Source organism: Oncorhynchus tshawytscha, linkage group LG05, assembly GCF_018296145.1.
Source record: "Oncorhynchus tshawytscha isolate Ot180627B linkage group LG05, Otsh_v2.0, whole genome shotgun sequence".
Taxonomy (NCBI): domain Eukaryota; kingdom Metazoa; phylum Chordata; class Actinopteri; order Salmoniformes; family Salmonidae; genus Oncorhynchus; species Oncorhynchus tshawytscha.
The window spans coordinates 46296592-46311427 of record NC_056433.1 but is presented as its reverse complement, the minus strand read 5'-3'; the positions used below and the strand labels follow the sequence as shown (position 1 = coordinate 46311427).

At 40.3% G+C, this 14836-nt stretch overlaps 1 protein-coding gene across 3 annotated transcripts in view; it reads left to right on the top strand.

The window, feature by feature from the left end:
- The window catches only part of LOC112250665 (FYVE and coiled-coil domain-containing protein 1), a 60614-nt gene extending 47108 nt beyond the window's left edge, over positions 1 to 13506 (top strand). For all 3 annotated transcript variants that reach the window (XM_024421009.2, XM_024421007.2, XM_024421008.2), the window contains exons 15-18: positions 7582 to 7674; positions 8961 to 9171; positions 10949 to 11058; positions 11470 to 13506. In XM_024421009.2, coding sequence (XP_024276777.1) covers positions 7582 to 7674; positions 8961 to 9171; positions 10949 to 11058; positions 11470 to 11542 — 487 coding nt within the window. In that variant the 3' untranslated portion in view covers positions 11543 to 13506. The remainder of the gene's footprint in view (positions 1 to 7581; positions 7675 to 8960; positions 9172 to 10948; positions 11059 to 11469) is intronic.
- Positions 13507 to 14836: the final 1330 nt, after the last annotated feature.

The following is a 14836-nucleotide window of genomic DNA, read 5'->3' as shown; positions in this document are numbered from 1 at the left end:
TTCAATGGGATGATTTTAGAAAGTAGGGTGTGTCTCTGTTTTGTAAATAAGTGCTTCCTCAAATTGTCCCACATGCAGGTTCTCATAGTTGGGTGCAAAAAGGGAGCCCATGGCTACTCCCTGAATTTGAAGGAAAAAGTCTGACTCAAAGATGAAGTAGTTATTGGATAATACCAGTTCAGTGAGTTGCAAGATGCAGTCATTGAATGGAGCAAGGGTGGATTCTCTCTGCTGAAGGAAATGTTACAGTGCCCGTTTGTGATAGTGATAGAAGTTTGTGATGGAAGTCACCTTTAGATGGTTGTCGGCGACATTCATTCACATAGTCACATTTGTTTTGTATACAAATTCCTCTTTCTTTGTCACATTTTTTTATGATAATGGAAGGATCTGATTGTAAGTCCTTCAGAGCCATTCTCTCGTCTCTACTCAGGTTATCATAGGATTTGTGTTTCTGTTTGTCTTTCAGTAGGTTACCTACATAATTTTCAACAATCCTACAGAAGGTTTCTATGGATGCATTGCATTTGGGGGGAGGTATGAAGGAACTTTTTGCCCTTAATGTGGTTCTCTCAGAGTTTTTAGGTACCTCAATTTGGTTGATGGCTCCATCTCCTGCTTGACTCACAGAAGGGCATGTATGTCTATTGATTAACGTTGTAGACCTACAGTGGCAAGAAAAAGTATGTGAACCCTTTGGAAATACCTGGATTTCTGCATAAATTGGTCATAAAATTTGATCTGATCTTCATCTAGGTCACAACAATAGGCAAACATAGTCTGCTTAAACTAATAACACACAATTATAAGTTTTCATGTCTTTATTGAACACACCGTGTAAACATTTAAGTGCATGGTGGGTAAAGTATGTGAACTCTTGGATTTATAACTGGTTGACCCTCATTTGGCAGCAATAACCTCAAACAAACGTTTTCTGTAGTTGCGGATCAGACCTGCACAACAGTCAGGAGGAATTTTGGACCATTCCTCTTTACAAAGCTGTTTCAGTTCAGCAATATTCTTGGGATGTCTGGTGTGAACTGCTCTCGAGGAAATGCCTTCTTCTGAAACTCGGCAGTTTATTCTTGTTCTGAGAAATTAAGGGTATTCCATGTGAGAAATTGCCAAGAAACTCCCTTCACAGAACAGCACAAACTGGCCCTAACCAGAATATAAAGAGGAGTGGGAGTGCACCACAACTGGTGCACAACTGAGCAAGAGGACAAGTACATTAGAGTGTCTAGTTTGAGAAACAGACGCCTCACAAGTCCTCAACTGGCAGTTTCATTAAATAGTACCCGCAAAACACCAGTCTCAACGTTAACAGTGAAGAGGCGACTCAGGGATGCTTTGCCTTCTAGGCAGAGTTGCAAAGAAAAAGCCATATCTCAGACTGGCCAATAAATATAAAAGATTAAGATAGGCAAAATAACACAGACACTGGATAGAGGAAAATTGGAAAAAGTGTTATGGACAGACAAATCTAAGTTAGAGGTGTTCGGATCACAAAGAAGAACATTCGTGAAATGCAGAAAAAAATGTAAAGATGCTGGAGGAGTGCTTGACGCCGTCTGTCAAGCATGGTGGAGGCAATGTGATGGTCTGGGGGTGCTTTGGTGTGGTGGTAAAGTGGGAGATTTGTACAGGGTAAAAGGGATCTTGAAGAAGGAAGGCTATCACTCCATTTGCAACGCCATGCCATACCCTGTGGACGGCACTTAATTGGAGTCAATTTCCTTTTACAACAGGACAATGACCCAAAGCACAGCTCCAAACTATGCAATAACTATTTAGGGAAGAAGCAGTCAGCTGGTATTCTCTCGATAATGGTGTGGCCAGCACAGTCACTGAATCTCAACCTTATGGGGCTGTTGTGGGAGCAGCTTGACCGTGTGGTACGTAAGAAGTACCCATCAAGCCAATCCAACTTGTAGGAGGTTCTTCAGGAATCATGGGGTGAAATCTCTTCAGATTACCTCAACAAATTGACAACTAGAATGCCAAAGGTCTGCAAGGCTGTAAATGTAGGATTATTTGACAAAGCAAAGTTTGAAGGGCACAATTATTATTTCAATTAAAAATCATTATTTATAACCTTGTCAAAGTCTTGACTATGTTTCCTATTCATTTTGCAACTAATTTCATTTATGTTTTCATAGAAAACAAGAACATTTCTATGTGACCCCTAACTTCTGAAGAGTAGTATATACACACCAAGATTTTTTAAAGTGACCAGGATTGCACAAAAAAGTCGGGACTTATTGTCATTGTGGGGCCCTATTTTCTACGTAATACATGTACAATGACTTAAATGCAGGCACATTACAGACATAGAGACAAAAAAAGCTCAACCTCCAGATGAGTATGAAGGGGGAATTTAAGTACAATTCTTACAAGCTTGTTTGGCTTGCAGCTTATTATTTAGATGTTTGAGGCTTCTGGTGAACCATGATGTGCAGGCATAAGTGACAGTGGACTAGCGCACTTGTCAGAGTCTTTAGGGTGTCCATAGCTAGGTTTCCATCCATTTACTGTACATTTGAGAAATGTCATGCACATCCATATGCATTCAGATGCAACCTGGCACAGCCAGCGCTATCAATAAGCAAGGGATGTTGGCCAAATGAGCCACATATTTACGTGTCCTTAAAAACGGCCTGTAACAAATTACAAAAACACTATTCCTTGTGTTTCGATGTGTAGCTTCTAGCCTTTTTTGGGGGGTGTTTTGGCTACTTTCCTAAAACAAAGGCCTATAGGCTTAGATGTCCACTGTATGATATTCATATTTTAATACAGTTGATGTCGGAAGTTTACCTACACCTTAGCCAAATACATTTAAACTACGTTTTTCACTATTCCTGACATTTAATCCTAGTAAATATTCCCTGTTTTAGGTCAGTTGGTATCACCACTTTATTTTTAGAATGTGAAATGTCAGAATAATAGTAGAGAGAATGATTTATTTCAGCTTTTATTTCTTTCATCACATTCCCAGTGGGTCAGACGTTTACATACACTCAATTAGTATTTGGTAGCATTGCCTTTAAATTGTTTAACTTGGGTCAAATGTTTAGGGTAGCCTTTCACAAGCTTCCCACAATAAGTTGGGTGAATTTTGGCCCATTACTCCTGACAGAGCTGGTGTAACTGAGTCAGGTTTGTAGGCCTCCTTGCTCACACACACTTTTTCAGTTATACCCACACATTTTCTATAGGATTGAGGTCAGGGCTTTGTGATGGCCACTCCAATATCTTGACTTTGTTGTCCTTAGGCCATTTTGCCACAACTTTGGAAGTATGCTTGAGGTCGTTGCCCATTTGGAAGACCCATTTGCGACCAAGCTTTAACTTCCTGACTGATGTCTTGAGATGTTGCTCCAATATATCCACATAATTTTCCTCCTCTTGATGCCATCTATTTTGTGAAATGCACCAGTCCCTCCTACAGCAAAGCACCCCCACAACATGATGCTGCCACCCCCGTGCTTCACGGTTGGGATGGTGTTCTTCGGCTTGCAAGCCTCCCCCTTTTTCCTCCAAACATAACGATGGTCATTATGGCCAAACAGTTCTATTTATGTTTCATCAGACCAGAGGACATTTCTCCAAAAAGCACAATCTTTGTCCCCATGTGCAGTTGAAAACCGTAGTCTGGCTTTTTTATGGCTGTTTTGGAGCAGTGGCTTCTTCCTTGCTGAGCGGCCTTTCAGGTTAGGTCAATATAGGACTCGTTCTACTGTGGATATAGATACTTTTGTACTTGTTTCCTCCAGCATCTTCAGAAGGTCCTTTGCTGTTGTTCTGGGATTGATTTGCACTTTTCACACCAAAGTACGTTCATCTCTAGGAGACAGAACGTGTCTCCTTCCTCAGCGGTATTATGGCTGCATGGTCCCATGGTGTTTATACATGCATGCTATTGTTTGTACAGATGAACGTAATACCCTCAGGCGTTTGGAAATTGCTCCCAAGGATGAACCAGACTTGTGGAGGTCTACAATTTTCCTAGGTTTTGGCTGATTTCTTTTGATTTTTCAATGATGAGGCACTGAGTTTGAAGGTAGGGTTTGAAATACATCCACAGGTACACCTCCAATTGACTCAAATTATGTCAATTAGCCTATAAGAAGCTTCTAAAGCCATTACATCATTTTCTGTAATTTTCCAAGCTGTTTAAAGGCACAGTCAACTTAGTGTATGTAAACTTCTGACCAACTGGAATTGTGATACAGTGAATTATAAGTGAAATAATATGTCTGTAAACAATTATTGGAAAAATTACTTGTGTCAAGCACAAAGTAGATGTCCTAATCGACTTGCCAAAACTATAGTTTGTTAACAAGAGATGTGTGGAGTGGTTGAAAAAATAGTTTTAATTACTCCAACCTAAGTGTATGTAAACTCACGACTTCAACTGTAAATGATCAACCTCACTGGATCATCTTTGCTCCCACTTTAAGCAATGTCCAACCTGAAATTGGAGATACCAACTAGGACCCTGTTTAAATATCTAGGCTCTGACATTATTCCCTCTAGATATAATTGTGTAGAGGAACTACAAACAACTCACTGCTGCAATTACAGACCTGAAAAACATGTATAATTTACCTGGTTTGTCCTTTTTTTATTTTTTTTATTTACAAACCACTATTCACACATACGGAGTCCCTTGGGGTCAACCACTCCCACTCCACCCACTTACAACGTTGGTACTATAGGTAGCAAGAACACAAGTTGAGGCTTTGTATCCAAACTATATTAAAAAAACTACTAGAAACCCTCCAAAAACCAATGGGAATAATTACGGTATGTAACACAGGTCTTAGACATCAACACAATACAGACTAGAAAAGAGTCTGAAATAATATCCCAATGTCCTCCCAAAATGTGTATTATAAATGAATACACTAAATTAATTCACAGATTAAATTTGACTCTGCAAAAATGCTGCCAATTTAGCTCAGAATGATGACATTTGGCACACATGCTCAGGGATATGAGTCTAGCTAACCTATTGTTCAGTTTGGCTGCATGGGGGCGCTGTTTGACAGGTAAAATCATTCATGCATGCTTATTGGCTCATAGCGGCAATATTGTTTAAGCAAGAGTCTTGGAAAATATTGTGTTGGAAGATGTGCATCTATATTTGCTATTTACCAAATTTGGTGCCGATCAGTCCAGAGGTTCTACAGAAGAAAATGTTTGAAAGTAGTCAATGTAATAAAAAAAATCCAAAATACATTGAAAGAGTATTGCTTGATCTGTTTGATTTTGAGTTTTGATCATTTGCAAGCTTGGTAAGGAGTACAGAAGTAGCTTATCCTAAGGGCAATGTTTCCAATTTGTCCTGGTGGCAGTGGGCCCACAGCTTGAACCCCGGCATTGCTGCTTGCAGCTATTTTATTTTTGATTTTGTTTGGTGTTTTGTCTTTTATGCATGTTTTTACTTTCTACCTTATTTTGATGCTTTCTCTGTGTACTTTTTGAATATTATTGCCTGTCTGTGATCTGAACCCCTCACAAGAAAAAGAAAAACACAAAAAAGTTGGTCGCAAACTAAAGTTAATTGTGACCTTGTGACCTGGCTAAATTGCCAGGTTGGGTAGGGTGGTGCGTTTTTTCCCCCAGGTTTCCTATATAATGTCTTCCATCCTAGCTAAATTGCCAGGTTGGGTAGGGTGGTGCGGTTTTTCTCCCCCAGGTTTCCTATATAATGTCTTCCATCCTAGCTAAATTGCCAGGTTGGGTAGGGTGGTGTGTTTTTTCCCAGGTTTCCTATATAATGTCTTCCATCCTAGCTAAATTGCCAGGTTGGGTAGGGTGGTGTGTTTTTTTCCCAGGTTTCCTATATAATGTCTTCCATCCTAGCTAAATTGCCAGGTTGGGTAGGGTGGTGCGGTTTTTCTCCCCCAGGTTTCCTATATAATGTCTTCCATCCTAGCTAAATTGCCAGGTTGGGTAGGGTGGTGTGTTTTTTCCCCAGGTTTCCTATATAATGTCTTCCATCCTAGCTAAATTGCCAGGTTGGTTAGGATGGTGTGTTTTTTCCCCCAGGTTTCCTATATAATGTATTCCATCCTAGCTAAATTGCCAGGTTGGGTAGGGTGGTGTGTTTTTTCCCAGGTTTCCTATATAATGTCTTCCATCCTAGCTAAATTGCCAGGTTGGGTAGGGTGGTGTGTTTTTCCCCCAGGTTTCCTATATAGTGTCTTCCATCCTAGCTAAATTTCCTCATCTGCTTGCATGCGCCTCCCCTATATCAATGTGTTTTGGTACATCCGTTATGCACTCTGTTTTTCCACACGCTAACTATACCACACAGGTCAATATAGTCAACCAGTCTGTCTAGCCTGCCCTCTATCCACCATTCATAGTGCCTGTGGTGGTAGGCGGATTGTCTAGATCTGCAATATGCTAACTAGCAATCCTACCACACATAAAATCATTCAAAGCTGGACCAATTTTCAATATAAGCGGAGATGCCAAGGTGAGTCATTGCCTATGAAAGAACAGTGAAGGCTTGAGACACGCAGCTCAAAAAGCTGTCCTATTGGTCTTGTTTAGGGACAATACAATTATCCTGCACAGGCTAGCCTACAGCACCACATTGTAATGCATAATTGCGTTGTTGTTTTTAAGTGAGTAAAACATTCTACTGTAGGCTGTAAACTGCAACTGTCATTTGATCAACAGTGCAAAAGCCTTGTGATTTGAATAGTTCATGCCATTCATTCCATTTGGACCAATTGTGGGTCTACTCTCGACAGTTCATAAGGTATAGAAAGACACAGTAGCAGCTCAGCCTGTCGTATAATAATGTGGCCAAATATGCTCCCAGCAGGCCTAGTTATTCAGGAAAGCTTAACACCTGCTCTGCCTCCTCACTGATCCGAGTGGCTATTCCTTGCGTACCTAGAACCCAAAACGCTTCAATATAGGCTAAATATTTGTCATTTAACTTTTAGAATGTATTTCCTTTTATGTGTGGCATAAACACAACCAGTCACAATGTTTTAATCTGATTAGGCTACTTCGAAAGTCTCCTGTAGGCTACCTGGGCGCGTTCGTCCGGAATATAATCCAGCATCCAAACTGTGCAGATTGATGGTGTTGAAATTGCAAACCATGATGTTGAAGCGCCTGAAGTCGGTATGCTTTGCTCATTAGTTGTGGTGCATTAGCACAGAAACCTGGTGGTGGATCATTTGTTGAAAATATTTCAAAATGTTTATATATAGCATCAAATTGGCAAACGTCTTCAAACACAGGGTCACTAACACAAATATTGCTATTTGCACTGATGTGGTGGTAAATGAAAAGTTGGGCAAACTCTGATCGCCGGTCACAGTGAGAAAGTTACGTTCCCTATACATTTTTCCTTACAGGCAGATAAACTGTCATGCAGTTTTAGCCTCCATTACGCCACCGGCTATTTGTGGTTGTAAACATTACGACCACAGTATGGTTTGGTTCGGCCCTAAAGTCTTAATTAGCCAATATTACACAGTAGATGTGTGGTTATGAGAAGCTATGTGGTAAATCAATACTGTCTTTTGTCATGTGACCCACGGCATGCAGAGGCACAGGAGACACGACCCCAGATGACCCAGAAGAGAATGTGCCCACTCTGCAGGACGCAGAGATCGCCCTTCTCAAGTCTGGAGAAGTCACGTGAGTCTAGAACTTTGTGCACGCACACACACATACATACCCACACACACGTTGCAGATCTTTCACTGAACCCGAATAACACATCAACAACTAACATTTCTGATGTCAATAACAGCACTACTATTCCAGCTCCCTCTGCCAGTACTTCCTTTTTCCATTACAGGCAATTTCACGACTACACTGAATCCCGGCCAAGACTGGCAGTGTATTGTGTGAGAGAACTCAAGTTGAAATCTCAGTCAAATCAAATTACTCTTCCTCTGATATGTGATGATGCCGCTGGAGGGGATGGCTTTATTGGCTCTTATCCAACCGTGCTATTTTGTTTGTTTTTCTGTGTTGTTCGTAACTTGTTTTGTACACAATGTTGCTGCTATCGTCTCTTATGACCGAAAAGAGTTTCTGAACAACCGAACTGTGATTACTCATCTCAAATTGGACAAAGTTTTTCTTTAATGAGTCGTACGGGAAGGATATACTCCAAACACCCGAACATACCCTCATCCCCTTCATTCGCTGGAGAAGGAAACAGAGATTTTCCCCCTCAGGAAACTAAAAAGATTTGGCATGGGTCCTCAGATCCTCAAAAGGTTTTACAGCTGGACCATCGAGAGCATCTGGTTGCATCACTGCCTGGTATGGCAACTGCTCGGCCTCTGACCGCAAGGCACTACAGAGGGTAGTGCGTACGGCCCAGTACATCACCGGGGCCAAGCTTCCTGCCATCCGGGACCTCTATACCAGGCGATGTCAGAGGAAGGCCCTAAAAATTGTCAAAGACTCCAGCCACCCTAGTCATAGATTGTTCTCTATGCTACCGCACGACAAGCAGTAACAGAGCGCCAAGTCTAGGTCCAAGAGTCTCCTAAACAGCTTCTACCCCCAAGCCATAAGAATTCTGAACAGCTAATCAAATGGCTACCCAGACTATTTGCATTGCCCCCCCCCCCCTTCTCCCGTTCTACACTGCTGCTACTCTCTGTTATTATCTATGCATAGTCACTTCAATAACTCTACCTACATGTACATATTACCTCGACACCGGTCCCCTTGCACATTGACTCTGTACCGGTACCCCCTGTATATAGCCCCGCTATTGTTATTTACTGCTGCTCTTTAATTATTTGTTATTATTATCTCTCACTTTTTTTTGCGGGGGGTATTTTCTTAACTGCATTGTTGGTTAAGGGCTTGTAAGTAAGCATTTCACTGTAAGGTCTACACTTTTTGTATTCAGCGCAGGTGACAAACAATATTTGATTTGATATGTTGTGTTGTGTTTCCAGTCTGGTCGTCCCTGTCAGCATCGACGACATCTCTCAGTTTGGCGATGGCTCCCGGGAGCTTTTTGTCAAGTCCAGTTGCTACAGTGTGATCTCCATCGTCGTGGTCGATTGCAGCCCCACCGTGAGCTGGATGTTCTCCTCGGAGCCCAAGAGCATCTCGTTCGGCATGGTGTACCGCGTGACCGCCGACGTCCCCGTGGAACAATCCAAGGTAGGACAACCACGCCCCAGCTCAGCTCTTAGATCAGTGGTCAATTACCAACCCAAGTCCTGGAGAGCTACTGTGTGTACAGGCAGGATTTTCTGCAGTCATCAAGGCTTTATTTGATTTAGGGGATGTGTCAAGCGTCTCGGTTTGGGAGAGTTGATCTTCTAGGATTATGTCTCCCCTGTCTATGGGGGCGGCAGGTAGCCTAGTGGTTAGAGCGTTGGACTAGTAACTGAAAGGTTGCAAGATCAAATCCCCGAGCTGACAAGGTAAAAATCTGTCAATCTGCCCCTGAACAAGGCAGTTAACCCACTGTTCCCCGGTAGGCCGTCATTGTGAATAAGAATTTATTCTTAACTGACTTGCCTAGTTAAATAAAATAAATGAATATGGACAGGGCCAAATTGAAATGCTTCTAACAGAAACAAGATATTTGGCGCATAATGCATAGCCATGGTATAAAGGGAGCACTTTGGAGATTATGGAGACATTTTCAAAACAAAGGTGAGAACACAGCAGTTGACCTGACAAGACTGAATTTGGAGATGACTTTTAATCTGCTTTTTATCTTCACTGTACTTTTTCACAGCCATTTGTTGATAACGAAATCTGAAAGTACTCTTGATACATTCAGTAACTTGGTAATAATATTCGTGCACGGCCCTTTATTGAAACGCATCGTCATTTTGTTTTGCCCAGAATGGATTCATGAAATTCATTCGTCAGGTGCGACTTTAGTGGGCAGTTGTCGTTACAATATGGTGAACATGGGCTCATTCTGTTCAGAACAGCCCCGAGTTTAAGAAGTGGTGGGAAAAGTCCCCAAAAACAAAGCATGTGTGTTCAGTGAGTCCACTTGATCAGAGGCAGCAGGGATGACCAGGGATGTTCTCTTGATAAGTGTGTGAATTGGAAGTATTCAAAATGTAACAAGTACTTTTGGGTGTCAGGGAAAATGTATTGAGTAAAAAGTACATCATTTTCTTTAGGAATGTTGTGAAGTAAAAGTGAAAGTTGTCAAAAATATAAATAGTAAAGTAAAGATACCCCAGAAAACTACTTAAGTAGTACTTTTAAGTATTTTTACTTTCGTACTTTACACCACTGAGTTTATAGAGTTTGTCTCCATCGGCTTCAACTGCCGATGAGAATAAATAATTGACTCATCATTCTAGTCAACGAGTGTTTTAAATAGTCTGTTTCTCAAGCTTGTTTCTACAGTTTGTTTAAAAGGGCAACGGTTGTTCTGAAAAGTCACCTCTTTTCCTGTCTAAATGTCAATACAATCATCTTTTTTTCTCATGTTGACATTTTCTTTTGTTCTGCTTACGATGATTTTTGAAGCGGGTTTTAGACTAAATGTGAAATACTTTACAATCTTGTGTGACCTAAATTACCCTGGATTCTACATACATACTGTTTACTAATTGGAAATATGATAATCCAAAGCCGATAATACAAAACCTTTTTACACATAAATAGTACATAGACCAGGGTTGTCAAACTCAATTCCTGGACACTCTGTCTACGGGTTTTCGCTCCTTCCCTGTACTTGATTGATCAATGAAGGCAATTTGTTTGTTAGGAACTCCTCTCACATGGTTGTCTAGGTCTTAATTGGACAAGCATTGACAGGAAATAGCAAAATACAGCATACTCATGACCCTCCAGGGATTGAGTTTGACACCTCTGACTTAGACAACATTGTATTGAGCATTTTTTGAAGTAATAGCATTAAAATCTAGGACTTTACAGACATCTTCTAATGCTTTGCTCTCAGGTGCTGATTCCTCTGACTCGCTGTAACTCCCACAAAGAGGCCATCCAAGGCCAGCTGAAAGTCAGGAACCCTGGTCTCTACACACTCATCTTCGACAACTCCTTCTCAAGGTTCGATACGCTAAAGATGCCCATTATTATTTGTATTATTATTGTTGTTACCCATACTCACTCAAAGTTCTTTAACACTCTGTGTGCTTGTCTAGAGCAGAGCGTCATCCCTTTGACAACTCCTTATCAGCATACGACAGGCAAAACATTCATGTGCTTACCCGTACTCGAGCAAAACCCTTCAACACTCACACTGAAATCCTCCTCCTCATGGTAGCGTGTGCTTGTGTAGAACATCTATCACTAGCATCAAGTCCGTATCCAGTTCCCAGGCTTCCCTTGTGGCGAAGGATGACGGCTCTAAAGTACTGAAGTACAATGAAGTACTGCGCCGTACTAATTGCTTGTGATTGTATAATCTTAATGTTGCATATTTTCATTTTGTTCTACTTCTTCATCGCATCCTCACAGGTTCATCTCCAAGAAAGTCCTCTACCGCTTGACACTCGAGAAGCCGGTTATTTACAACGGAAGGGATTTTTAAGACTGATAGTGGACACTTACGCAGGTTAAATGTTATAGGGGAGGGAGAGGGTACAGAGGGAGGACAATGTGTCCATTTCATTTTTACAGGTATTTAATTTGAAAGGATTTCATCTGCTTATTTTGTTCTGTGTTCCCCACCATCTATTTTATGTTTAGTTTTGCTGTTTTATTCTGAATTGTTTTTTGTAGGATCCCTATATTTTTTTAACACTAGTGCTTTTATGTTTTGGAGTGTGTTAGTTATGTTTTAGTTAGAGCACAAACACCCTACAGACATAGTGGTTCGCTCTTAAGTCAAATGGTTTGACCTAATGGACTCCTCACTGAGATTCGGTGGTGAAATTCAAAACAAAACCTAACCACAGCTAAGGGGTTAAAAACCTTGTAAGCACACGCCATGGTCTTGTTAAAGATGGAGAAGTTATTGCACACACTCCTTAAGATGACCACACATTTATACACGTCATTAGTTCTGATTTTCTTTCTACCATGGACTAGCACAGTGTCCACAGGTGAGATGATTCTTCTTGAGCAACTGCATACATTTGAATCACACAATCAGTAGGGAACACTGTACAAATAGAGCATCTGTTTCAAGCTCCAAAAACAACACGTTGTTAAGGAGAAGGCAGTTACGTTGGAGCATCCTCAAAATGCTGTGATGCTGAGGGAACAGAATGAAAGTGCGGGTTAACAGTCAGTAGTACAGGGGGATTGAAAGCTTTGCTACCAAATTCTTGTGTCAGCTGGGACTTTTGAAGCCTACTGTTTGAGTGAATTGAACACTATGAAGGACCTCTCTTTTTGACCCGTCGATAGCCTTTCCTGAAGTTAGTCCATATTTCATGTTTTCATATGGAAGACTGCCATCGTCAATGTCATGTTGAAAGCACAAGGGGGCGGGGGGCTTTTATATCCCAAAGAGAAATCCATTTTCAAATGGTTTTGTTTAAAAGACAATGTCTTCTCTTATTTTAACATAATACTATTGTTTAAAAGGACACTATATTATATTATTGCAGCACACTGTCAACTATTATGATCTATTACCAAGCTCAATTTCACTCACTGACAAAGCAAGTGCCAATCCTTGCCTTTGAACATAATTTTTTCAAAGTTATGTTTCCATTACAAGACACATAAAAACTGCACTGTGAAAATGAAAAGTTAAGTGCCAAGATGGCGCATTGTCTTTTCACGTGTGCAGATTTGACATGTGTTTTGGTTAGCCAATTCGTGCTATACTCAGCATCTTTAAGAATCCACTGTTGTATACAGTGCTTCTACTTCTTTAATGTTTAGGCTCTCCTCAAGGAATAATGCTTAGCCATAGGCTATCCTCATGGAATAATACTTAGCCATAGGCTGTCCTCATGGAATAATACTTACCATAGGCTATCCTCATGGAATAATACTTAGCCATAGGCTATCCTCATGGAATAATACTTACCCATAGGCTATCCTCATGGAATAATACTTAGCCGAAAGGCTATCCTCAAGGAGCACCTCAGGGCACAAGTGGAGTAGAGTGGTTCTCAACTGGTTTTGCCTCGGGTCCCAAATTGAACCAGGTTGTCTCAGTTGCAAAATGTGCCAAAAACTATGTTTAATGCAATATTAATAGTAAATGTAGAAATTATATGACAAGGGAAAAACATACCCACCTCTTTCATTGTCATGAATTCAATTTGGACCATATTCTTGATGAAGAATTTTAAACTCACTGGTTTGAGATGACAAAATCAACCAAAAAATTGCACTGCTAATAGCTATATATTGAAATACTGTGATTGAAAAAAGATTTTTCAGAGATTAAATTATTTAAAAAATGTAATTCATTATCATTTCTACACACCTACCTGATTTAAGTTCAGACTGGAGTATTTTTTCCATATATATATATATATATATATATATATATATACAGTACCAGTCAATAGTTTGGACACACCTACTTATTCCAGGGTTTTTCTTAGTTTGTACTATTTTCTACATTGTAGAATAATAGTGAAGGCATGAAAACCATGAAATAACACATATGGAATCATGTAGTAACTAAAAAAAGTGTTCAACAAATCAAAATATATTTTAGATTTGAGATTCTACAAAGTAGCCCCCCTTTGTCTTGATGACAGCTTTGCACACTTTTGACTGGTATAAATATTTGTTAAAAAAATACACCCGAGACGCATTCAAAACCTTGGGTTGCGACCCACCAGTTGAGAATTGCTGGTGTAGTGTACCATGGCAAGCTTATGTTTATGTAAGGTCTTTCTGGATTATATCTGAACTGTTTATAATAGCAGGCCTATATATGATATACCATCATAGGAATATGATTTTGTAATATATATTTGTAAAGGAGTTTAGAATTTTGTTACAGCCATACATTCTAGATCTTGTGTTTTTTGTTGTTGTCACTAATCTAAGTTGATCGTTGTCTTTCTCTATTAGTCGCTATAGTAATAAGGCGTGACCACCCTTGTTTACAATACTGCCTATTCAAGGAGCTTACCAATGTTTTTCACGAATGAAGCAAGGTCCGGGGTGGGGTTTTCCCCCATCCTAACGATAACCATTCGAGTGGAAAATGCAATACTGACCCAAGATCAGATTCTAGGGGCAACTTCACCCTACACCAAAGAGTCGAGTGCTAAATCGGATGCTGCTTTTGTAGAGAACTGTTTCCCATTTCTAAGATTTTATGAGTGGTCTAAATTTGTGCAATTTGTTTACAAAAAGCCTCATATTTTCTCTACAGTTTTGCACTTTTTGTAATGAAAAACAATAATAATGATTTACAAAGTCACAAGGAATTGTGTTTTGAACCAAGTCTGTTTGATGGTGGTTGTGCTGGGGAAGATATCCTATGTATTTTATTTAAAAAAAAACGTATTTCAAGAGTCAGCCACCATCATATTCTCTATCTATGCACTCACTGTTATAATGGTTATGGTACTGGTAAAACGTACAGTTCAACTTTAAAATAAAGTTTGTAAATGTCACTTTCTTCCACTTCCTAACTCATCACACCTATTCCAGGTGGACAGTCTTTAGAAAATAAGGTGTCCATCAGCTATCCCTGTGGTTCTAGGTAGACCCTTTTTTCTGTGTGTGTGTAGAGTGGTTTTCAGGGTCTCAATTTCTATGCGTAGAGGACACTGCACAGACCAGGGGTTTTGACACTCCAAGCCTAATTCCCTCATTCCCTAATTCCCTCTGTTGCGTCTTGGCATCCCCTCTCACCTGGCCACTGTTTCGTCTGGCGAGGGCCAACGGTGCCTTTCAGTTG